Below are 25,694 nucleotides of genomic sequence, written 5' to 3'. Positions count from 1 at the left end.
TCTGCTGCAGTTTGTCTTCTGTTAAAAACTATGTTGTTACGTTTTTCCAATGTAATTTTTCCATTGCATTTTCCATTTTCATTGCGAAGTAAACATAAACGGTGTGTGTAATCAGTCATGTATCATTTGTGAACTGAAAGCAAAAACAACAATGGTTAGTAGATTGATTTTCGTTCCAGGCATGAAACAAATAAGGGAACACTGGCAATTTCTGCTCCCACTTCTATTTTTGTCAGAATTCTTTGATATCCCTAGCTACAGCATATTCCAGTTGAAGTGTGCAAGTCTCTGGACCTGTTGACGTAGTTCCCCGTTATGGCTTATGAGCTGACGGGTCCACCAGGGGATGTTGCCCTTGGCTGCCCACCAGCTGGCTGCCAAGTTGACCTTTTGAGGCAGACAAGCTTGCTCCGCAGTCACTGTGCTGGAGGACTTCCAGAGTTTTCACTCAGCTGTGAAACTGTCACAGACTCGTTGAGCTGTGACTAGCTGATATCTTGAGCCAGGGAGGAAAAAAGAGAGGCCATCACTTTCCTCAGTAGCTTGCTGGCCTTTATTGTTTACAGCTTGAGCTGTCTAGGCAGGCGATTCCCAGAAGACTGATTTCAAAAGCAAAAGAAGAGGCGGTTGCCACTTTCCAGGGAATTCAGCATGAAAGGTGGTGGTGGCTTTGTGTGGGAGGGGGCTACTGCTTCTGCCTCCCCTCCAGCATCCACTACCAGAGGTATTCCACAAGATGTAGTAATGGCCACCAACTTCCCGTGGCTTTAAAAGAGGACTAGGTAAATTCACGGGGAAGGCTATCAGTGTTTTCAAGCCACGAGGGCCATGTTCTACCTCCGCTGCCAGATACAGTATGCCTCAGAATACCGGTGCTGTGAATTCACAAGTGGGGAGAATTGCTTCTGCCCTCAGGGCCTGCTTGTGGGCTTCCTGTAAGCATGTATTTGGCCACCGTGAGAACAGGTTGATGAAGAAGGGGACCAGCAGGGCTCTTCTGAGGTGCTTACTCTGCTTCTTTCCCACCAATAAGCACACTGGAACCACTAGTGAAGGCTGATCCATTAGGGTGAATGGGGCACTGACTCAACAATCTCATTCAGTTTTCAGCCAGCCCCTGTATGCCTGCCTTTTTACTTACAACCGGGGTAGTTCTTCCTGTCATTGGCTCTGGCACCACAAGTTGCTGGTTTCCTTGCCTTCTACTCTACCAGTTCTAATGGGCACCAGCCACCACCTCTTTCTTTCTTTCTTTCCACATGGTTTCCTCCACACAGTGCTGATTCAAGCAGTAAAACTGGAGGGAGGGTAAAAGGTAAAGCATACTCTCCTACCACTTTTCCAATCAAAATCACAACCTCTTAAAACTTTCTCTCTCTAAAAAAAAGTTGGGTAATTGTTACATATTTGCCTTGACATATAGCGTACCCTTGAGTGGCTGAGTAGTCCCACTGCTAGTGATTGCAAATCACAATGTTCTCAGTTGGAAAGTGACATTTTTGCTGATAGCTCTAGTAGCTCTATCTCTCAATTGTTCATGCCACCCATTTAATTAATGCCCCTCAAATGAGCCTGGGGCTGTCTGAAACAGAGTTGACACAGGAGGATCAGACTTTGGAAGCCCACTATGCTACTGGATGACCTGCTTCATTTCCCCCCCTGCAGTTTGAGGAACTTGTGTACCTGTGGATGGAGCGTCAGAAGTCAGGAGGAAACTACAGTCGCCACCGAGCCCAGACAGAGAAGCACGTGGTCCTCTGTGTCAGCTCCCTCAAGATTGACCTGCTCATGGACTTCCTCAATGAGTTTTATGCCCACCCTCGTCTGCAGGTGAAGACCTTTATGTCAGCTTCTAAAGCAGGGGTGGGGAGCCTCAGGCCTGGAGGCCAAATGTGGGCCACCAGGGCACTCTTTCCAATCATTCCCCCTCTCCTTAGGCCACACCCCTCACCTTGTTCCACACCAGGGCTGGCCCAAGACATTTGGCCCCTGAGACAAACCACAAAATGGCGTCCCCCTGGCCAGGGAGTAAGGGGTGAGTGAAGATCTACATCAGGAGAAAGGGGGCAATAAAGGTCTACATTGGGAGCAAGGGTGGGAGGAGACCAGCCACGCTTCCTATTCACCAAGAGTCCATTGTAGAGGCAGCATGGTGGGGAGGGTCCTGAGAAGATAAAATATTTGGCTTCGAAGGAGTGTGCTGCCGCAGTGGGTGATGCATTCCTTGGAGCCTGGATTTGCTGCTCCTGTGGATCCTGCCACCTGAGGCGGTCACTTCACCTTGCCTCGTGGGTGTGCCAGCCCTGCTTCACACCTTCCTTAAGTGCTTTTGTCTAACAGGAACATTTTTGAGCTGTGATGATACCTCTTGCTTGCCAGAATGGATGATAGAGAGAGGTGTGTTTGTGTGTAGAAACCAGCCACTTCTGGATGGCTGGAAATGTATTCAGATTTCACCTCCTGCTTTTGCCTCTGGTCCCACCCCCCACTAGAACCTGACCCCTTTGAATGTCGCCCTCAAATGCAAAATGCCCTCCAGCCCCGTTGTAAAGAGAGAGACACCAAGGCTCAAAAGTCTGCCTAGAGATTCAGTCTGACATAGGATAATGCCCTCATGCGGTCTCAGAGGTGAGCAAACTGGTTGTCCATCAACTGCAAAGGAAAAATTGCTGAACGGTTTGCATAAAATAGTGTCAAGTATTTCTTTTTATTTTTAAAAATAAAGTACAGATAGAATCAACACAATTTAAAAGCAAGTATTAAAAATAAACCCATACAAACAATTGCGATGGATGTGTAGCTTCTTATTTAAGGTAGCTGCCATGGAATCAGGGAAATCAGTTTCAAGTCAATGGAGAGGAGAGTTAGCATTCTTATTCCGATGTAGGGATCCTTAGAAAATCTGCCCCCTCCAAATGCACAAGCTGTTCTTCCTCCTGGATTTCAGGGGACCCCCCCCCCAAAAAAAACCCCCCAACAACAGTGCATGGAGAAGCGGTTAACCCTCTTCACCAAATCCCATGGTCCTGATCCTGCTTGGGCACTATTGCAGATCCTCTTTTTTAATGAATGAATGTGTTAAATGGAATTACACATTGAACTAATAGCTTTGAAAAGATCTGAAGGTTTTCCTTACAAATAAAATTGCAGCATCCTTGCAGACCTACTATTTGGAGACTTTTTGCTGGGGTGTGGGTGCCTGTGAGCAGTGGCGTAGCGTGGGGGGTGCAGGGGGGGCCAGCCGCACCGGGCGCAACATCTGGGGGGCGCGCTCGCACTCGCAGCTCTCTGCCCCTACCTGGCTTACTCACTCTCTCTCACTGCAGTGCTGGCTGTGCGAATCCGATCCGAGCCGCTGGGTCGCCGCCCACTGTGGAGGGGGTGGGTGCCAGGCGTGCGGTGTGGAGAGAGAGCGAGGGACTATCTGGGGGAGGGACAGTGCAGCGGCCGCCCAGCACAGCACTGAGCGCGGGAGAGAACCACACCAGACCAGACCAGGCAGCAGCAAGAAGAAGCTGGCAGCGGCGGCAGGTTAGGGGTTAGGGGGCGCAAATTACTTGCCTTGCCCCGGGTGCTGACAACCCACGCTACGCCGCTGCCTGTGAGAAGCCTTTCTAGTTAAGCCAGTCCCAAAGTTTTTGTGTAAATGTGCTCCTAAATATTTCTAGGCTTCTCTTTCAGGATTACTATGTGGTGATCCTGTGCCCGACAGAGATGGATATTCAAGTGCGTCGGGTCCTGCAGATCCCACTGTGGTCTCAACGGGTGATCTATCTCCAGGGATCTGCTCTGAAAGACCAAGATCTCATGAGAGCAAAGTGAGTTTGGAAAGGGGAGATGGGCTTAGCAGGTGCACAGCCTCACAAAGAGATCTGTGAGATTTGGATGCTTTGCTTAAACTTGTTTGCCAATGTCTACCTGCATACCTGTGTGTTAGTCCAGTGAATGACAGCCTCCCTTTCCCTGCTTCCTTTATCACGTGGAAGAAGGTGTGTTAAAGATTGGAATTACTGAGTTACGCTCTTTCTTATCCCATCCTTGTGGAAGAGCTTCTGCTCCATGTTTTGCATGCTGAAGGCCTCTGGTTCAATCCCTGGCATCGCAGGTAAGGTTGGAAGAGACTATGGTGTGGCTGCAATTTGGAGTTCCTTGCACAATTCTGGTTGCCTCACCTCTAAAAGGATATTGCAGAGTTCTGAAAAGGGCAGCCAAAAGGATCTATGGGATGGAGAAACTCTTCTGTGATGAGTGGTTGCAGCATTTAGGACTTTTTAGTTTAGATAAAAGGCAAGAAAGAGGTGGTGTGGTAGAGGTTTATAAAACTATGATGGCATGAAGAGAATGGATAGAGGAAAGTTTTTCTCCCTCTCTCATGACACTAGAACTCATGGACACCCAATGAAGTTCTGCATTTTGGAAGATTCAGGATGAATAAAAGGAAGCAGTTTATGCAGTGCGTAATTTAACCAAGGAACCTGCTCCCATGGGAAGCCATGATGACAGCCAACTTGAATGGCTTTAAAAGAGGTTTACAGGTGAAACTCAAAAAATTAGAATATTGTGGAAAAGTTCATTTATTTCAGTAATTCAACTTAAAAGGTGAAACTAATATATGAGATCGATTCATGACATGCAAAGCGAGCTATGCTTCCACTTCTCAGAGGTCCAATCTTGCTCTATTTGCAATCCTTGTTTTGCTGATTTCATTTAATATTCTAATTTTCTGAGATTGTTAATTTGGGTTTTCATCAGCTGTACGCCATGATCATCACAATTATAACAAATAAAGGCTTGACATATCTCTCTTTGCATGTCATGAGTCTATCTCATATATTAGTTTCACCTTTTAAGTTGAATTACTGAAATAAATGAACTTTCCCACGATGTTCTAATTTTTCGAGTTTCACCTGTAGATTAATTCATGGAGGATAAGGCTATTGATAGCTACTAGCCATGATGGCTGTGCTCTGCCTGCACACCTGGAGGATGTGATGCTTCAGTATATGTGTTGTTGAGGATCACAAGTGGAAAGAGGGCTCATGCTTGCACGTTTCCCACAGGCATCTTGTTGGCCACAGTGAGAACAGAATGCTGGACTAAATGGGCCATTGGCCTGATCCAGCAGGGCTCCTCTGATGTTCTTATGTACTACTAGTAGTAATGTTGTTCTTAACTTAGTGCCATCCATGTGAAAGTAGGCAGGTTTCTGACCCAGTAAACTTACAGTCTTCCCAGTTCAGCCCAGGGAACAACTGAGGAAAGGTGAGGGATCTGGAGGGAAGGGGTCAGCAAAGGAAGAATTGCACCCACAGCTATATCCTGTGCTAGTCCTACTCTGAGTAAACCCATTGAAATTTATAAACATGTGCATATTCTGAGTAAAATTTAATTGGATTCAACTTTTGCTACCTGGGTAAAGATGTGTGTGTGTGTGTGTGTGAGAGAGAGAGAGAGAGAGAGAGAAAGAGAGAGAGAGAGAGAGAGAAAGAAAGTTGTATCCAACTAAGGTCTACTTGGAGTACACCCATTTAAATTAATGAGTCACAGTTAGTCATGCCCAGTGCTTTTTTCTGGGGGTATGCAGGGGTACGTATACCCCTAAACATTTTGTGAATCTTTGTACTTTTGTCCATTTACTGTATTTATTTTTCCTGATTTGAACTATAAAATGATCAATTTTTTTGAGTCAAAATGAGAGTACCCCTAAACATATTTTTTTTAGGAAAAAAGCACTGGTCATGCCCATTAGTTCCAATGAATCTACTCTAACATGGGATACAACCCACTATTTGTACCTTGCCATCAATGTACATAGCACTTAATAGACTGTGTAATCCTGAAATACATCGTATTTGGTGGGTTGCATCCGGCGTTTTGTACACGCATGTAGACATTCCAAATTGGTGTGGGGGTGTGGGGAGAGAACAGAAGGATGTGGGGAGATTTAAGGTCAACAAAAGTGATCAAAGGAAGTTACCCAAATATTTGGATTTTGTTGCTATCGGGATGGGGCTTAAAAGGTTAAGCCAAAGGCTTTGCGGATAAAGGACTTTGAGACACAGACTCTGCCCTCCTGCTTTTATCTGGAATTTGACCTCCTGTTGGGTCTGATTGACAGAATCTTTTATGCTTTCAGGATGGACAATGGTGAAGCTTGTTTCATTCTGAGCAGCCGAAATGAGGTGGACCGCACAGCTGCTGTAAGTCCTGGACAATCAGCTTGGCTATTTCAAGGCTTAACACTCTTCCTGATGAAGCAGTTTCTGTTGGGGAAAATGGGCTTTGTATACCTGGACAAACAAAGGAGAGCTGAAGAGCATTTGCTCTTGCAATTCTCACCTAATGGTTTTGAGATTGGGAATAGTCTTTCCCAATAGCCTCCCCAAACCGGAACTATTCTCTACACCGGGGGTGGGGAACTATTTTGGTCTCTTGGGCCAGAAATTTGACTCCTCAACCCAACCCCTGGGGGCGTACTTTGACATGTGAGTGGGGCCGTCTACCTGTCTATCATCTGTTATCCTTATGATGACATCAGGGGACCCCTGGATCACATCTAGTTGTCATAGTTGACCCGTAGAATAGACAAAGCAGAACCCAGCAGGACAGAGCCTAGGTGAGTGGAGGGTCCACTCCTGATGGCTGTGCTTCACCTGCAGGAAATGAACTGGCAAAGCACCACCAACTCATCACTCCTTGATAATTTCTTACAATTTCTTTTCAGTGGAGAATGATAAAAAAATGTGGAAGAACTTTTAAACAAAGCACTTCTTTTAAGCCAGGAATTGCAGTTGCCAATAGGCAATGTGGTTTGTTTTTTGTTTTCCTTTTTTTTAAAAAAAAGGTATTGTATTTGTGTGGTGTTATTTGGGGTTTGATTGCATTTGGTGTATAGCATGTGACCCTGACAGCTTTGGATGAGATTTCATCTGGGATGCCTGCCAAAGTCAAACAGCCAAGGGAACTAGGTGTGTTTTTCTGGCCAAGACATCTACAATCCTTCACCTGCTTATTTGGGAGTAAGCCTCAATTAACTCAGTGGGGCTGACTTCTGAGTAGACATGTATAGAATTGCGCTGTACAACTCTCCAGTTTCAAATGCTGAGATTCACATTTTGGATTTCAGTTTTGAAATTTCGCGTTCAGTAGGAAAAGCCACATTTCAAAGCTTTGTAATTCTTGCGTGATTCAAGCATACGTATACCCTGCAGTTTTAGAAGTGAAACTCACACAACACAATTTGTCCAGTGCAGAAAATAAAGGCAAGGAAGGCTTCTGATTATTGCTTTTCTCTCTTTCTGTAGGATCATCAAACTATCCTGAGGGCCTGGGCAGTGAAGGACTTTGCTCCAAATTGTCCTCTCTATGTTCAGATTTTGAAGCCAGAGAATAAGTTCCATGTAAAATTTGCTGGTAGGGTGCCCCACTGTCCTGTTTCTTCTTGTTTCATTTTACTTTAGAGATAAAGCACATGAGAAGTGACATGATAGAAGTTTATAAACTAATGCATGGCATGGAGTAGCTGCGTAGAGAAAAGTTTTTGTCTGTCTCTCATAAGACTAGAACTCAGGGAATGAAGGTGAATGATGGAAGTCCCGCTTGGACTACTGCAATGCACTCTATGTGGGGCTACCTTTGAAGGTGACCTGGAAACTGCAACTAATCCAGAATGCGGCAGCTAGACTGGTGACTGGGAGTGGCCACTGGGACCATATAAAACTGGTCCTGAGAGATCTGCATTGGCTCCCAGTACGTTTCCGAGCACAATTCAAAGTGTTGGTGCTGACCTTTAAAGCCCTAAATGGCCTCGGTCCTGTATACCTGAAGGAGCGTCTCCACCCCCATCATCCAGCCCAGACACTGAGGTCCAGTGCCGAGGGCCTTCTGGCGGTTCCCTCATTGCGAGAAGTGAGGTTACAGGGAACCAGACAGAGGGCCTTCTTGGTAGTGGCGCCCACCCTGTGGAACACCCTCCCTTCAGATGTGAAGGAAATAAGCAGCTATCCTATCTTTAAAATACATCTGAAGGCAGCCCTGTTCAGGGAAGTTTTTAATATTTAATGCTGCACTGTTTTTAACACTTGATTGGGAACTGCCCAGAGTGGCTGGGGAAACTCAACCAGATGGGCGGGGTATAAATAATAAATTATTATTATTATTATTATTATTATTATTATTATTATTATATAAGATTCAGGAGAGACAACAGACAACTATAGAGCTCCCACAGGAGGCAGTGATGGCCACCAACTTGGATAGCTTTAAAAGAGGATTAGATGCCTTATTGGAATACAAGGTTATCAATGACTGCTAGTCATGATGGCTATGCTCTGCCTTCAGGGTCAGAGAAAGTAATGCTTCTGAATACCAGTTGCTTGAAACCAGTGGAGGGGAGTTGTGCTTAGGTCCTGCTTCCAAGTTTCTGAGTGTGGCATAGGGCTGCAAGAACAGGATGCTGGACTTGATTGACCGTCATGTTCTTCTCTGTTCTTATATGACCTTGTTGTTGTTTAGTCGTTTAGTCGTGTCCGACTCTTTGTGACCCCATGGACCAGAGCACACCAGGCACTCCTGTCTTCCACTGCCTCCCGCAGTTTGGTCAAACTCATGTTGGTAGCTTCGAGAACACTGTCCAACCATCTCGTCCTCTGTCATCCCCTTCTCCTTGTGCCCTCCATCTTTCCCAGCATCAGGGTCTTTTCCAGGGAGTCTTCTCATGAGGTGGCCAAAGTATCAGAGTCTCAGCTTCAGGATCTGTCCTTCCAGTGAGCACTCAGGGCTGATTTCCTTCAGAATGGATAGGTTTGATCTTCCTGCAGTCCATGGGACTCTCAAGAGTCTCCTCCAGCACCATAATTCAAAAGCATCAATTCTTCGGCAATCTGCCTTCTTTATAGTCCAGCTCTCACTTCCATATATCACTACTGGGAAAACCATAGCTTTAACTATATGGATCTTATACTACACCAAATTTACATGAGGATATTTTTAATTTTAAAAACTATGTTTATTAGTTTTAAACTACACAGAAAAACAAAAAAGAGTGAGGGGAAGGATCGTTACCCCTTTACAAAAAACCCAAACACTTAATACAGTCTCAATTACAAAAAAAACACCCAACTAGTTTCAAAAAAACCATAGAAAAGGAGCATAGAAAAAGGTTATTTAAGAACTATATCCAAAACAGATAGAAAACAATAGAACTAAGTGTGAATATAATATTGTTTCTGTTATTTAGAATGTTTTCTTAATTTTGTAGAAACATAGCATGGATTGATTCCAATGAAACCTGTTGAATTACATGCTTATGTCAGTCGCATGAGGGAGAAAGCCCTTATGTCAATAGATGCCAATATACATCCACCCCTTATATATAATGCTGCAATAGGTAAAGATGTGGGACTTTGGTGGTGCTGTGGTCTAAACCACTGAGCCTCTTGGGCTTGCCAATCTGAAGGTTGGCAGTTCAAATTCATGCGACAGTGGTGAGCTCCCGTTGCTCTGTCCCAGCTCCTGCCAACCTAGCAGTTCGAAAGCATACCAACACGAATAGATAAATAGGTACCACTGCGGTGGGAAGGTAAACACCGTTTCCGTGTGCTCTGGCCATTGTCACGGTGTCCCATTGCACCAGAAGCAGTATAGTCATGCTGACCCAATGACCCAGAAAGCTGTCTGTGGACAAACGCCAGCTCCCTCGGTCTGAAGTGACCTGAGCGCCACACTCCATAGTCGCCTTTGACTGGACTTAACCATCCAGGGGTCCTTTACCTTTACCTTAATGCTGCAATGCTGTTCACCACTGCCCCTCACCTCTGATGAGATGGCAAGGGAAGAGTTGGGATCTGACTCCTTCAAGCATCTAACGTAATACAGAAGGGTTGCTAAAGGGCAAACTAAACATGGTCTTTTTGACAAGGCTTGGCCCCTGTATATCAACTATGTAAACAGAAGTGCTCCAGCTACTCATGCTTATTTATGCTGAAGGAGCGTCTCCACCCCCATTGTTCTGCCCGGACACTGATGTCCAGCGCCAAGGGCCTCCTGGCGGTTCCCTCACTGCGAGAAGCCAAATTACAGGGAACCAGGCAGAAGGCCTTCTCGGTAGTGGCACCCGCCCTGTGGAACGCCCTCCCACCAGATGTCAAAGAGAAGAACAACTACCAGATTTTTAGAAGACATCTGAAGGCAGCCCTCTTTAGGGAAGCTTTTGATGTTTGATGGATTACTGTATTTTAATATTTTGTTGGAAGCTGCACAGAGTGGCTGGGGAAACCCAACCAGATGGGCGGGGTATAAATAATAAATTCTATTCTGTTCTATTCTAGAAGACTATCTCACAGATAGCTGACAATCTTGACAATTCATTCAATGCCGTAAATATAAGACTATGGAAAAAAAACTGAAATAGAATGTGGAGAACTTAATTCAAGATTGAAAAACAAAATGGAAAGAAAATCAAATTTACATATTATTTGTCCTTTCTCTTGCTGTCTGCCACTCAGGTGCTAACTATTGATGGGTGGCTTCTGTGCTCCTCTTACTCTCCCTTCTGATTATTCTTTAGCTTTAAAATGAACTTCTTCTCCAACCTGGTGCCCTCCAGACATTCTGCACTACATTTCCCATCAGTCTCAGCCGGCATGGCCATTGGTCAAGTGTGATGGGTACTGTAGTCCAAAACATCTGGAGGGCACCAGGTTGGATAAGGCTTTTGCTATGCCGGACTAGTTCTTCCTTCTACTTTTTTGTCTCTTCTCTCCTCCCTGGTATTCATCCTGCTTTGCTAGCTTCCAATTCTTAGCACCCCACAACACCCCCACCCACTCTCTCACATCCTTTATTTCATCCTCTTTTCCACTTGTTCTCTGGGTGGGTTTGTTTGTTTGCTTTCTATCATCTGGAAACATGGGTGGGCTGGAATAAAAAGATAATGTACTTTCTCGGCTGTGTGTAATCAACATCAGAAAAGGAACTAGGGCATCAAACAACTAGATTCTAAGCTCCCTGTGGAGGGTGTTTCTGACAGGCTGGATCCCATGCTGTCACCCATTCCTGTACCTTGGAAATGGCAAGGGAAAATTGCATTCAGAAGAAATAGCCAGTTATTCTGCATTGATATAAGCCAAAGAAAGACAGGGAGAATTTGGGGAGGGGGGAGAGAGAGAACCAATGAGGAACCAGCAGCCTAAAAGGAGCATGGCGAAGGAGGATAAGTTTGTCAATGGCTACCAGCCACTGCTTCAGCCGCTGTTAGACAGAGATGGCTTGGCCACTGTACTTCATGCTCTGGTAACCTCCAGGCTGGATTGAATATAGAATCATAGAATCATAGAGCTGGAAGAGACCACAAGGGCCATCGAGTCCAACCCCCTGCCAAGCAGGAAACACCATCAGAGCACTCCTGACATATGGTTGTCAAGCCTCTGCTTAAAGACCTCCAAAGAAGGAGACTCCACCACACTCCTTGGCAGCAAATTCCACTGTCGAACAGCTCTTACTGTCAGGAAGTTCTTCCTAATGTTTAGGTGGAATCTTCTTTCTTGTAGTTTGGATCCATTGCTCCGTGTCCGCTTCTCTGGAGCAGCAGAAAACAACCTTTTTCCCTCCTCTATGTGACATCCTTTTATATATTTGAACATGGCTATCATATCACCCCTTAACCTCCTCTTCTCCAGGCTAAACATGCCCAGCTCCCTTAGCCGTTCCTCATAAGGCATCGTTTCCAGGCCTTTGACCATTTTGGTTGCCCTCCTCTGGACCCGTTCCAGTTTGTCAGTGTCCTTCTTGAACTGTGGTGCCCAGAACTGGACACAGTACTCCAGGTGAGGTCTGACCAGAGCAGAATACAGTGGCACTATTACTTCCCTTGATCTAGATGCTATACTCCTATTGATGCAGCCCAGAATTGCATTGGCTTTTTTAGCTGCCGCGTCACACTGTTGGCTCATGTCAAGTTTGTGGTCAACCAAGACTCCTAGATCCTTTTCACATGTACTGCTCTCAAGCCAGGTGTCACCCATCTTGTATTTGTGCCTCTCATTTTTTTTGCCCAAGTGCAATACTTTACATTTCTCCTTGTTAATATTCATCTTGTTTGTTTTTGCCCAGTTCTCTAATCTGTCAAGGTCGTTTTGAAGTGTGATCCTGTCCTCTGGGGTGTTAGCCACCCCTCCTAGTCTGTGTGGGCCTGCCCTTGAAGAAGATTTGGAATTTTTGACTGGTCCAAATCTTGGTGGCCAGATTACTGATTGGTGTTCCATCCAGAGATCACAGACCCCTTTTCTAAAACACCTGCACTGGTTTCCACTTTGAAGTTCTATTGCAACCAAGTGGCGCATATATATTTTGTTAATTAATTCAATCAGTGTTCACTCTGATATTTAAGATCCAAAATGACATAGGCTAAATATCTGAAAAACTACCCCTTACGTAACTTCTGGAGTCTTAAGATCAGAAGAGGGGGCCCTTTTCGTTGCTCCACCTCCTTCAGAAGTTCAGTGGGGTGACTCAAATGAGGGCATTCTCTGTGGCAGCACCATAGCTGTTCCCTACCCAGAGACTTTTTTTATTGCTGTTGTTGTAACCCACCCTGATACCTTAAGGTGAAGGGCAGACAGGAAATCTAAATGAAGGAGGTGGTGTTGGTGTTTATGATGATAATAGTGGTGATAATAATGATGACGACAACAACAATAGAGGAATATGATGATACATGGAATCCAACAACATCTGGAGGGTTACAGATTCTCCACCTCAACATTAAGGGCTCCAGGTCTTCTTGTGAATGGAGATTCCTGTTTTGCTCATAGTCTCACTTGATCATGGTTTATGAAGCCTTCTGTATCCATCGGCATGTGATGCACCTGTTACTCACCCTCAGGGATGAAGGAGATATAGTTTGGTGCAATCATTTTGCCAAATTATTTCAAGGATATAGATGCTGTGGACCCCCACCCCACCCCCCCAAAAAATATTCCCAGCAAATTGATTGTACTGTATAGCTTTAGCCAGACATTGAAAATCAATAGCACAACAGGGAATCTGCTGTTTTGTTGAAGATTTGTAAACTGTCTGAAGAGTTTTAAAAGACGTATTTCCATTGGTTTCTTGTAAATGCAGCAGTGCAAAGAACAGGGGCTTTGGCGGGTAAGAGGCCCTTGCGTGGGAAGGAAGGGGAAACATACTGTGTTTGGCGCCTCAAATCCTTGTGCTTTGGGAATAATGGGAAGGCCTCTCTTAATTTCAGATCACGTGGTGTGTGAAGAGGAATGTAAGTACGCCATGCTGGCTCTGAACTGCGTCTGCCCAGCTACCTCAACGCTCATAACGCTCCTTGTTCATACATCCAGAGGACAGTAAGTAATTGAATGACCAGCAAGAGTCAGGCAGGGTGAAGATAGATGGGCACTCTCACCAAGGGAAGGCTGGTAGGGAGGAAGTGGTTTGAATCTGTTTTTAATGCTGTATTGTTTTTAACATTTGATTGGGAGCCGCCCAGAGTGGCTGGGGAAACTCAGCCAGATGGGCGGGGTATAAATAATAAAATATTATTATTATTATTATTATTATTATTATTATTATCATCTGCATTCTGTGCCCTGAAAGCAAATGCTGCAAATAGATGTGTATTAAACCATTTCCCTCCTTAGCGGATAGATTTCAAATGACCCACCCTCTTGAGATCAAAAAGATGGCTAACTTTTTTCACATTTGCTGTTATCTAGCCTCCTGAGTGCCCCATGATAGCAGAGGGTGTGGTCAAAGTGAAAGTGGGTGTGTCCAATAAGTCTGATAGGCAGGGTTGGAGCAGAAAGGTTGGAACATCTCCACCCAAACCATCATGGCAGTGGAGATTAGCGCCAACACTTCCCACAAGGAGGTCAACTCACTGTTTTGTTTTTGTCTTTTTAATAAAATAGACAATTCTTCACTACCAACAAATTGTTGGATGGGAGTCAGATACAGTCTCTGAGCCACAACTTAGCTAGCCCTGATGTAAATATGCAGAAAAATATATGATTCTATACACGAGCTAACACATACGATATAATATGAAGGCATGATACAACCCAGAAATGTTGGGGGTCAAACCAAAACCTTTAGGAACACAGGAAGCTGCCTTATATTGAGTCAGATCATTGGTCCTCCTATCTCCCTGATGTCTACACTGACTGGCAGCAGCTGTCCAGGTCTCAGGAAGGGAAATGTCCAGACCTACCTAGAGATTCTGTAGATCAAACCTGGGACTTTCCGCTCTGCGACTGGGCTATGGCCCTTCCTCTAAAAACAAAGTGTGATTCCAGTTCTCATGGTGCTGAATAAAGGACTACTTCACCCAGGAGACTGCCTTATGCCAAGTAAGACCCATTGATCTATCCAGATCAGTTTCCTCTTCACTGACACGCTTCAGCTCTTCAGAGTTTCAACCAGGAGACATTCCCAGCCCTACCAGAAGATGCTGTGGCTCAAACCAGGGACTTTTCTGCATGTGAAGTGTATGATTTGACCCTGAACTACACCCCTTCCTTGAAACTGGGGCATTATATTTTCAAGTGGGAATGAAGCTTCTTATTCAGGCATCCCCAACCTGCAGCCCTCCAGATGTTTTGGCCTACAACTCCCACAATCCCTAGCTAACAGGACCAATGGTCAGGGTTGATGGGAGTTGTAGTCTAAAACATCTGGAGGGCCGAAGGTTGGGGATGCCTGCTCTTATTGATATGAGGCCACGCTGAATTGTTCCACCAAGCTCTTTTGTAAATGGAAAGGTGGAAAGAAGCAGTGTTTTGTCACAGAGCGTGATAGCTGGGAATGGAAAGAGTATTTGCTGGAGGACACACCATCAGCCTAAAGCTTGCTGGCATTGATAGAGAGAAACGCATCCTTATTCATGCTGCACATTCAATGGAAGGATGTTTGATTCATAGACTCTCTGGGCCAATCTCTCCCAGGCATGCATTGCAAGCTTCGATAAAATATGTTTAGTGACTGATCTTGTTGCTGATTATGAATGATGACATCTTGAGTTACTTTCCCTGTTCTGGAGTTTCGGCTGGCTAGGCTTTGAGGGTAAGAAGAACTAAAGCAAATTGTTACAGGATGGCACAGAAGGATATACATCCAGGGCCAGGGCCAGGCTATTTTGTGCCCTAGGCAAGCCTAACTACTTGCATCCCCACCCCTACCCCAGCAAAAAAGTTGCTAACTTCAGTTGTGAAAAACAGACAAAAAAATGTCTTGGTGAAAAAATGAAAAGCACAAAATTTGAAACCACTAAATTTATTTTAAATTGCAACTAATACAACAATCTTATCTTTCTCAAACACAAAAGAAAACACTTCAGGGCACAAATCATTTTGGATAATCTTGTGAATTGTGATGTTAAAATTTATGCATCTTAAAAGTTTCATTTTCACGCACATCAAAAATCTCACCTTGCATGCATTTTCCTTCACAAATTTTGTCACCGATTCTTTCAGGTCAAGTGCTGATGCTTGGGCGTGTTTAATTGATATAGTTGCCAAGCCAACCAGTCTCTTTTGCTACATTGGTGAATGCATGCAAGTTTTTATATGTCTGAGCTTTGAGAAACTGCGTTCCCCACTTGCCACGGACACTGGAAATGTGAGAAGGATGCTTAGAACAATGGAAACATTATTATTATTATTATTATTATTATTATTATTATTATTATTTTATTTATATCCCGCCTTTCTCCCAGAACCAGGACTCAAGGCGGCTGACAAAAATTAAAGCAAACATGAATAAAACACAGAAAGCTAACAACATATATAAAAGCTGGTGCTTAAAAAGGATTTAAAATATAGCAAAGTTAAATGGGTATAAAAACTAACCCATTAAAATACAGATAAAAACAGCACAGCACTCTTAAAAGCCTTTCCTTAAAAGCAGCCAGTTCCCAATACCCTGCAGGAATAAAAGAGTCTTCACCTGCAGGTGGAAGGAAAAGGACCTAGTCTTGTTTCTCGAAGAAGGGAGTTCCAAAGTCTGGGAGCAGCCACTGAGATGGATTGACTAGGACTCACTTCTGAGAAACAGGAATTCGGCACACACCCAGGATTTTTTGTTGTGGTGTGAAGAAAAATACTCCTTGTGGCAGCATTGACATTGGAAGCCCTCAAGCTATTGCTGTAAGTTCACAGCACAGATAAAGCAAAAACTGCGCCCTTCAAAGATCAGTACTGTGCAGTTATGAAGTCTGTGCCTCAGGCGGCTGCCTGGTTGGCCTAATGATAACACCAGCTAGTATACCACCAGTCTTTAGCCAAGTGTGGCTGTACCAATTGTCTTCATCACTTCTCATTTAGCTTGGCTTTCAGCACAATTTCCAGGAAGTTTCTTCTCAGCATTGGTGCCTATCCTGGAAGCCATAAAGATATACAAGAACTTGACCATTTTGTTACATCAGGGTTGGAGATACCTCAGGCCGAGACCTCTCTGTCTGGTCTCTAGGACTCTCCCTGGGCCACACCTCTCACTGCTCTGCCTCACACCTCCCCTGAGTGTTTGTTTTCTGCCTGGCTAGAATGTTCCTTGAACTCTGATTATGGCTCTTGCTTGCCTGGTTGGAAGGTTGAGAGAACTGTGTGTGTGTGTGCAGAAACTAGCCTACTAGACAAAGGTAAAGTTTGCATTCATTGGTCTGCCTGTTTTTGCTTTGGCCCCTGGAAGTTTCCTGGAAGGCCCTCAGACCGAAAACAGTCCCCCAGTCTTGCATTATCCTCCATTCATTTTTGTTCAAGGTCTCATTTGTTTTGCCATTCATCTGCACTTGCCCAATTCGTTCCGTTACTCATTTGGCAAAGCAAACTATTTTGTTTAAAAGATAAAGCATGCTGAGCATGCTATGGATTCTGGATCCAACTCCATCCAGTTACTAAGAGGTGTTTTTCTTCTTCTTCTCCTCTGATCTGTTTCCAGAGAGGGTCAGGAGTCACCAGAGCAGTGGCAGAGGATGTACGGTCGCTGCTCTGGCAATGAGGTCTACCACATCCGGATGGGCGACAGCAAGTTCTTCATGGAGTACGAAGGGAAGAGTTTCACCTACGCATCCTTCCATGCCCACAAAAAGTGAGAGGAAAAGCCTGACAATGTGATGTTATATGGTTTATTTTACACTCCACTGTTCAGGATTTAACTGGGATTGCTGCATTGCATGGGGTTGGACTAGATGACCCTTGGGGTCCCTTCCAGCTTTGAAGTTCTGTGATTCCATAGGAACAAAGCCCTTTCCAAAGTGAGGAACAAAGTATTAATACAAGAGGTCATCTAGTATATATTTGGGGATGTTGTTTATTTATTGCTATGCATTTGGACACCTCTCAAGATACTGTAAGCAATTTTGGCGTGATGGTTCCTGAGATCAAGGAGCAGGCTTTCATGTGTGTTTGGATACAGCTGGACTCTGTTTTGAATCAAGATGGTGGGCTGAGCCTTTCAAAACTGCACTGAGTACAAGGCTGCTGGCATGCCGTTAAAGTACAATAAGTAATTAAAAAAAAAAAAAAATACTTGAAAGCATATAAAATTACAAAATCAGAAAATGCCCACACTAAATATGGTTAGGTATGGCATTTAACCCTGTGGCATCCCTATCTATCACCTAGGTAGGGGTTTGGGAGAAAATCTGTTCAGCTCACATTTAAATGCAGCTCTACCTAATTTGTACTTTCCAAAACAACACAAGAGCTGAAACGCAACTGTCTTTCCCTATGCACACTCCTCCGAATGTTGCAATGCAGTTCTCCAGCCAAGGAATGTCTACAAAGCTGCTTTAAAAGTCATGTAGTGGGTAGAGTGTTGGACTAGGATTTGGGAGACCAGGGTTCAAGTTCCCAGTCGGCCATGAATCTCACTGGATGATCTTGGGCCAGTCACTCTCACTCTCCACCTAACCTACTTCACAGGGTTATTGTGGGGGTTATAGGCAGGGGGGAAGGAAGGCTAACTGGCACCTGTTGCTGGGTTAACCGGATGGACGGCGGCGGCGGGATACTCTGTTTGCAGCAGCAGCGGCAGAGGGATCCTCTGCATGCAGCTGCGGTGGCACGATGGTGGCAGCTCACACCACCGCGCCCAAGGGTGGTGGGGTGAGCCCCCCACAGGGTGTCTTCTTGTCACCCCCCTCCAAGAGATGGCACATGGGGTGGACCCCCCACCCCCTTCCTTCACCACTGGTTAGAGGAGGAGGAGCAGGAGGAGGAGGAGAACCATACACACCAAACTGGGCTTCCAGCTTGGGACTGGATCATGCCAAGTACAGTGGTACCTCTAGTTACAAACTTAATTCGTTCCAGAGGTCCGCTCTTAACCTGAAACTGTTCTTAACTAGAGGCACACTTTCGCTAATGGGGCCTCTTGCTGCCACTGTGCTGCCAGCACACGATTTCCATTCTCATCCTGGGACAAAGTTCTCAACTCGAGGTAACTCTTCCAGGTTAGCGGAGTTTGTAACCTGAAGCATTTGTAACTCAAGGGACCCCTGTCATTGGCTTTATCAAAGACCTCTTTGGTGCTCCTTTCAGGTATGGAGTCTGCTTGATGGGTGTGAAGAGGGAGGAGAATAAAAGCATCCTCTTAAACCCAGGACCACGGCACATCCTGAGTGCCTCCGACACATGCTTCTACATCAACATCACGAAAGAGGAGAACTCAGCCTTCATCTTCAAGCAGGAGGAGAAGCAGAAGAAGAAAGGATTTGCAGGGAGAGGCATCTATGATGGGCCGTCAAGGCTGCCAGTCCATAGCATCATTGCCAGCATGGGTGAGTTAGTCTGCCCCTTTTCAAGGTTGCATTGCAAGATAGCCCTATAGCAGAGGTGGGGAACCTCAGGTCTGGCAGCTGAATGCATCCTGCAAGGTCTCTACCTACCTCTCAGAATTCTCCTCAGGCCATACTGGCCCCGCTTTGCATCCAGAGAGTGTTTTTGTCTGGCTGGGATGTGTCGAACTCTGATAGTGCCTTTTGCTTGCCTGAGTCCTCCTCTTTGAGTCTTGAGTGCTGCACTTGTAAATCTCAGGAGGAAGATGAAGAAAGAACTAGAATGAGTTGGATTCTGGTGCCACCTACTGTTGGTGTCTCAGCCTTCTGTCCAACCAACCTCAAAAGGCACCACCTGCCACTGGTAAAACTTCAAACATTAAAAACTTCCCTAAACAGGGCTTCCTGCAAATGTCTTCTAAAAGTCCAATAGTTGTTTATCTCTTTGACATCTGATGGGAGGGCGTTCCACAGGGCGGGTGCCACTACCGAGAAGGCCCTCTGCCTGGTTCCCTGTAACTTCGCTTCTCGCAGTGAGGGAACTGCCAGAAGGCCCTTGGCACTGGACCTCAGTGTGATGTTTAAACATTCAGGGAGGATGTTTCCCCATCATTCTCAACCAGCCCCAGCCCCTGCCTGCTTGCTTACCTATAACCAGTCCAGGGAGTGGCACAGCTTGTCTGCTTCCTTCTCTTCCTTAGTTTCTGTGTTGCTCTTCTAGAATATGGTTACCAGATTTTTTTCAAGGAATCCGGGGACACTATTTTTATTTTTTGAATTTCATGCTTTATGTTAGGAAAGTGTTGCCCAGAGTTCTTGACCTTTTTTTAGAGGAGGGGACCCCAAAGTTGTCGGGCATGCACCTTGACACAAGGCAGGTGGAGAAGCCCATCTACAAACACACAAACGCCAAAAAAAAGATGTTGGTTGCGGGGGGGGGGGAGATCGAGTAAAGGTGCACGCTGGTCTTGGGAAAACATGCATTAAAACACACAGAGGAGGCACCGGCTTCCCATAACTGGGAGACCACGGGAGGGCAAGTGCAGTCTCTATGGCGATTTAACTGGCGTGGTGGTGTCTCGTTATCAGAGGTGGACAAACAGCGGATTCACACATAGCCCTCCTCACAAGAGAAGCTGCTGGTGCCAGAGGAGGCACGGAGTGAGTGAAGGAGGCCCCGTCTCCCAAGAACGTTTCATCCCCCACCCCCGCGCCCCACTCCCAGTGGGAAGCCAGCGCGGCACCGCCGGGGACAAGGGGCACCGCAGCGCCTTCCTCGCCCCCCATTAAACTCACCATCTCCTCAGTGGCCATTGGAGGGAGAGGAGGAAGAGAAAGCAAAGGAGCCTGTTCACCTGCCTGCCTTCCTCCCCTCCCCATTTCCCCCTCAGCCTTCACTTTTGCGCCTCTTTGTTCCCGTAAGAAGCTGCAATCACACTCCGTCTCTCTCTCTCTCTCTCGCTCTTTTTTTTTTTTTAAATGATATTTATTGGAATTTTTTTTTTAGAGTTACAAAAGAAAACAAAGTAGAAAAAGAACAAAGAAAGAACAAAGAAAAAAACAAACCACATCCAACAATACAAATTAAAAAAAAAAAAATACACCACAAACATTTAAAAACAAATCCATTATTCTCAAATCCTCAACTGTCATTACCTTCTTTCTTTGACCTCCTCCTCCTCCCCTTTTTTTGTATCCTAGTTGTTAATTGTCGCAGCAAATCCTTTCCATATTTCATAATATTCTGTCATTACATTACCTTAAACTATTTTAGTCTTATCTTACTATAAAAAACCTTGAAACTTAAAACCTAAATCTTATTTTTACCAACTTCTCATAACCATAATATTCTTACAGAATTCTTTAAACATTTTTACTAAAGCCAAGTAATTTCATTCCAACATTTTTCTAACATTCATCAATTTTATAAAACAATCCTAGTAGTAGAAAAAGAAATAAAAACAATCCAATCTTCATCCAGCGTCCCTTCCTCCTGGTCCCGGGTTTTGTCAGTCCTTATTATCCCATCGATCTAGCGCATTAACCTGGTAACCTTATATCCGAGGCCCTTAAGTCTCTTGCATGTCCCTTCCGCAGCTCTTCTTCATATTTGTAACTGTATTTTCCCTTGTCTCCTGCTCGTTTCACTCGTGGGAACTCAGCTTAACAATATTTTTGACCCTTGTCGACAGATCAGCCCCTTTTCCATAATCCACACTAAATTCCATGTGGTATTTAAGAACATGTTTCAAAATCCCTCCAAAATTAGGAGCCCCCACCATCCCAAACATCTCACGGCCCATTGCCAGACTTGAAAAGTCCAAACATCCCTGCATAGGGGGGTCTATCCAGCCCCCCATTTCCAAACCAAATCAAACTTTTTCTTTCCAAATCTGGCTTTCCAAGTTCATTTGTCAAATCCGAAAGCTCATGTTCCTGTTGGGCCTGTTCTGTCAGGGCACACTCCTGATTTAATTCCTGGGTGGGCTCCACATATTTTCCCACTGCCTGTTCAAAATTTCCGACTGCCTGTTCAAAATTTCTAATCGAATCAGCCATCAAATTAGTCTTCTCATGTAGCTGTTCCAGTAGGGCATTTGTTTTATAGAAAGCACACAACAGAGCTTCTGAATACATTGTCCTGCAAGGTCAGATGTCTATTCCCACTATTGTAATCTGTAACAGCTGCAAGCTCCCCGGAGTTGGTTACAGTTTCACAGTCTCCCTCTAGGGGGGAAACTTCTATTTGTTCTTTCTTTTAAGGACAAGTCTAGCAACAAAGTTTCCTTTTTCAAATATTTTGTCAATATTTGTTCCTTTAAGAAGCGAAGGGGAACAATGGAGTCAAAGTTTCTCTTCTTATAGCTATCTGTCAAAAACGTCTCTGGTCAATGAGCTTCAAAAAACGTCACTCCTAACACCCTGCTCCAGGATCAGGACGGTGGAAAGTTACTTTACTTTACCCTCACTTCTGCAGGTTTAAACAGTCCGAAAAAATCCCCCCTCTTCTCCTGCTTCTGAAGGGGGTTCAACAATTTTAAATGATGAAAGTTAATCTTTTACAGGCGATTTTCTAAGCTCTAGTTTGCCATGTCTTTGCTTTAATCTATCTACAAAGAAACGGAAGGCTGACTTCCTGTTTAGACCTTCCCGTTTCAGCGCCAAATTAAGGTAAACTTTTAAGTCCAATTTTCCTTTCTGTTCACAAGTCCTTATTTAGAGTCCAATTGTCTGAGTTTAGGTACTCACGGGTGATTATTTTAGAAGCCAGATTGTCCCAGGAAAAAGGCAGTGCTCTCCGGCAACGGCTGTGCGGCTTCGCTCCAAGGAAGAAGCAGTTGACTCTCAGCACCGTGCCACTTCCCCCTCTTCGCTCCGGAGCCCGTTAATGGGTTCTTTTGCGGGTTGGGGGGGCGCTAAGGGTGCCCGCCGAGTCCCATGGTCACAGGCTTCATCTGCCTGTGATTTTCGAATGGGTCCCCGCTTCGCCGTAGCGGAAAAGACCCGATTCCCATAGAGCTGGTCCCTCCAGTTCAGAGGGAATCCGCCATTGCGGATGGTGCCACCCCGGAAGTCCCGTCCGTCTCTCTCTCTCTCTCTCTCTCTCTCTCTCTCTCTCTCTCTCTCTCTCTCTTTCTCTCTCTCTCTCTCTCTCTCTCTCTGTCTCGCAACGTGGCACAGCTCTTTTCTATGCTAACCTCCTCCTCTTTTTCACCACCTCAGCGCCTCGCTCACCACCCCCACCCCTAAATTCAGCACTGTGGGCTCTTCTGCTGCGGGCAGCTGTGCGCAAGTTCGGGGCGAGCATTGATCGAGAAAGCAAGCCAGAAAGAAGCTCTCTGGCTCGCACCTTGGTTTAAATCCCCCCCCCCCCCCAGCCAGCGGAATTACTGGCTGGAACTTTGACGTGGCCGGGACCTCCGTGCTGCTTGCTGCCATGGCGTCTGCCATGTTGCCTCACCGGAAGTCCCCAGGCATAAATCTGGGGACACCGTGTGGTGTGGTGGTTAAGAGTGGTAGACTTGTAATCTGGTGAATCAGGTTCGCGTCTCCACTCCTCCACATGCAGCTGCTGGGTGACCTTGGGCTAGTCACACTTCTCTGAAGTCTCTCAACCCCACTCACCTCACAGAGTGTTTGTTGTGGGGGAGGAAGGGAAAGGAGAATGTTAGCTGCTTTGAGACTCCTTCAGGTAGTGATAAAGCGGGATATCAAATCCAAACTCTTCTTCTTCTTAATTAAAATTCGGGGACATTCCGGGGGCAGATTTTGTCTGGGGACAGATTGGTGAAGCCGGGGACTGTCCCTGGGAACCGGGGACGTCTGGTAACCCTATTGTAGAACTCAGCAGGAAGAAGTACGGGAGCAAGCTTGAATTAGTTGGCTCAGCCTGCCACTGGCTCTGGTTCTGACCCTGCTGGGCTCCACCAGGCACCATAGATACCATGGCGCTGCTGTTAAGAGATGGAGTCTCTGGAAGGGACCTCAAAGGTGTCATTCAGTCTGACCCATCTGCCAACTCAAGAAACCAAACTGCTCAATACTGGCTCTGGCTCCCCCTACCTTCAGCATCCCCGCATGGCATCCCAATGATCCCAACGATTACAAGCTACCACTGCAGCCCCTAATACACAGCCTCATCCTCAGTGGCTATGCATTTCCCCTCCAGCTGAAAGGGCCCTTTGAATATGCGCCCTGCATCTTTGTCTTGTCGCAAGGCAGAGAGAGCGCCACAGGCGAAATACAGGAGTGCTATTTATGCCTTTCCTGAATCATTCCTCCCTTATACAATCTTGCCTCTCTGCCGCCCACTCTGTTAGCTCATTATAAGGCTCTCCCTCCCTCTCTTCCTGCTCTCCTCCTCCAAACAGAGTCAAAGATCGTTCTTCTCATCATCTGCCTTTTCTCTCCTCGGGTTCACCAATTAGAATCTGTTGCTGGCCTTCTCATGGAGCCCTGATTCACCCGTCTCAGCAAAGATGTTACCCAGAAGTCCAGGCGCGATGGGGCTTTTCATGCTGCTTTCTGTCAAACTGCAATCCAGATAATTAGGGCCACCTACCGTCGCTTTGCAGAATAAAGAGCAGTCTGCATTTTACCTGAAACAGATCTGCATAAATGGCACACAGGCGCGCACCTGCTGGAGATGTTAGTGCTGCCGAATATGTAAAGAATGAGTTTCTTAGACCCATCCTGCTCAATGTGGTGTCACAGTGGTAAGAATGTTGGGGTAGGACCTGGAAGACCTTGGTTCAAATCTCCACTCAGCCATGATGAAGCTTCCCGGGTGACCTTGAGATAATCGCAGTCTGCCAGCCTAACTTACCTCACAGGGTTGTAGCGAGGATAAAATCGGGAGTGGAGAAAATATTTACACCACCTTTGAAGAAAATGTGAGGCATAAATAAATATACAGTGGTACCTCAGGCTACATACGTTTCAGGTTACATACGCTTCAGGTTACAGACTCCGCTAACCCAGAAATAGTGCTTCAGGTTAAGAACTTTGCTTCAGGGTGAGAACAGAAATCGTGCTCCGGCGGCACAGCGGCAGCGGGAGGCCCCATTAGCTAAAGTGGTGCTTCAGGTTAAGAACAGTTTCAGGTTAGGTATGGACCTCTGGAACAAATTAAGTATTTAACCTGAGGTACCACTGTACAGACATTCCTCAGATGTTCCAAAACAACTTACCATAAATTTGGGGGAGAATTTACACCACAGGAGCTTATTTTGGGGAGAGGGGGGCACTGGTGGAAGGATTTTGGGGGGGGAAGGGAGCAGACTTATATTGAATCAGACCATTGGTCTATGCAACTCAATACAGACAAGCAGCGCCTCTCCAGAGTTTCAGGCTGATGACATTCCCAGGCTGACTTGGAGAAGCCTGGGATCAACCCTGCGACCTTCTGTATCCAAAGCAGATGCTTTGCCACTGAGCTACAACAATGGGGACTAGGACCATGGCTTCTAGTCATGACAGCTAAAGAAAACCTCCATGTTCAGAGGCAGTATACCTGTGAATACCAGTTGCTGGGGAGCAAAAATGGTAGTGGGGAGACTATTAGCTCTGCTTGTGGATTCCTCAGGGGCGCCCCACTGTAGGAAACAGGTTGCTAGACTAGGTGAACCTTTAATCTGTTCCGGCGGGAGTCTTATTTATTTATATGGATTTATTTATCTGGGTTGTTTTTAGGTCACCTAATAGTAAAGGCTCTCTAGGCTGGGGGTGGGAAATCTGTTTTTGGTTTGAGGGTCTCATTCCCTTCAGGGGAAGCTTCGAACATGCCAGTGGTGGGTGGAGCTAGAGGCTAAAATGGGCAGATGTTCATGGACTGGTTGGATGCAGAGGAATGGGGGGGGCACCAGCTAGGGAATCCCCAAGGGAAGAAGGCTCAGAGCCTACGGAGTGGTAGTAGGACAACAATGAGAAGAAAGAAAGAGAAGAGTGGGGAGAGGAGGCATCACAAGCTTAAAGGGTAACAGGGCTTAGTGAGTTGGGAGAGTCAGTGGCAGAGAGCAGTACTGAAGCAGAAGCAGAGGTGGAATCTGGAGAGGCAGAGATGAGTTTGGCTGGTGAAGAGTCATGGGTGTCTCCCCCTCCTGCTCTGACAAGCCCCTCCCACCCCCCAACCTCCCAGAACCAGAAGAGGCATGTAGTGAGAGGAGCAAAGATAGACTCTGAAGAGGAGGATACATAGACAGCTGTGAGGAGGCAGGGATCTTTAGTCTTGGCACCTGATCCATGGGGACAAGACCTACCAGGGATTAGTTCCTGTGCTCATTAGACCTGACACTCCACCAAGTCCTGTTCTTGCTAATAAAGAGTTAACTCCAATGTGCACAGTGTGATTTACTGCTGGCTTGCTTCTGTCAGCAGAGCAACAAACACAATTTTGACCTTTCATAAAGTA

General features: G+C 45.8%; 1 protein-coding gene across 5 annotated transcripts in view; it reads left to right on the top strand.

Moving 5' to 3' along the window:
- Positions 1 to 25,694, top strand: part of KCNT1 (potassium sodium-activated channel subfamily T member 1) — a 206,683-nt gene that overhangs the window by 150,037 nt on the left and 30,952 nt on the right. For all 5 annotated transcript variants that reach the window (XM_080990814.1, XM_080990818.1, XM_080990816.1 and 2 more), the window contains 7 exons: positions 1,666 to 1,830; positions 3,682 to 3,818; positions 6,137 to 6,200; positions 7,305 to 7,413; positions 13,250 to 13,358; positions 16,945 to 17,094; positions 18,549 to 18,787. In XM_080990814.1, the coding sequence (XP_080846940.1) occupies positions 1,666 to 1,830; positions 3,682 to 3,818; positions 6,137 to 6,200; positions 7,305 to 7,413; positions 13,250 to 13,358; positions 16,945 to 17,094; positions 18,549 to 18,787 (973 nt within the window). The remainder of the gene's footprint in view (positions 1 to 1,665; positions 1,831 to 3,681; positions 3,819 to 6,136; positions 6,201 to 7,304; positions 7,414 to 13,249; positions 13,359 to 16,944; positions 17,095 to 18,548; positions 18,788 to 25,694) is intronic.

This window comes from Podarcis pityusensis (genome assembly GCF_964106645.2).
Source record: "Podarcis pityusensis genome assembly, chromosome: Z".
Taxonomy (NCBI): Eukaryota; Metazoa; Chordata; class Lepidosauria; order Squamata; family Lacertidae; genus Podarcis; species Podarcis pityusensis.
The sequence above is the reverse complement of the archived record's forward strand: the minus strand, read 5'-3'. Positions and strand labels throughout refer to the sequence as shown.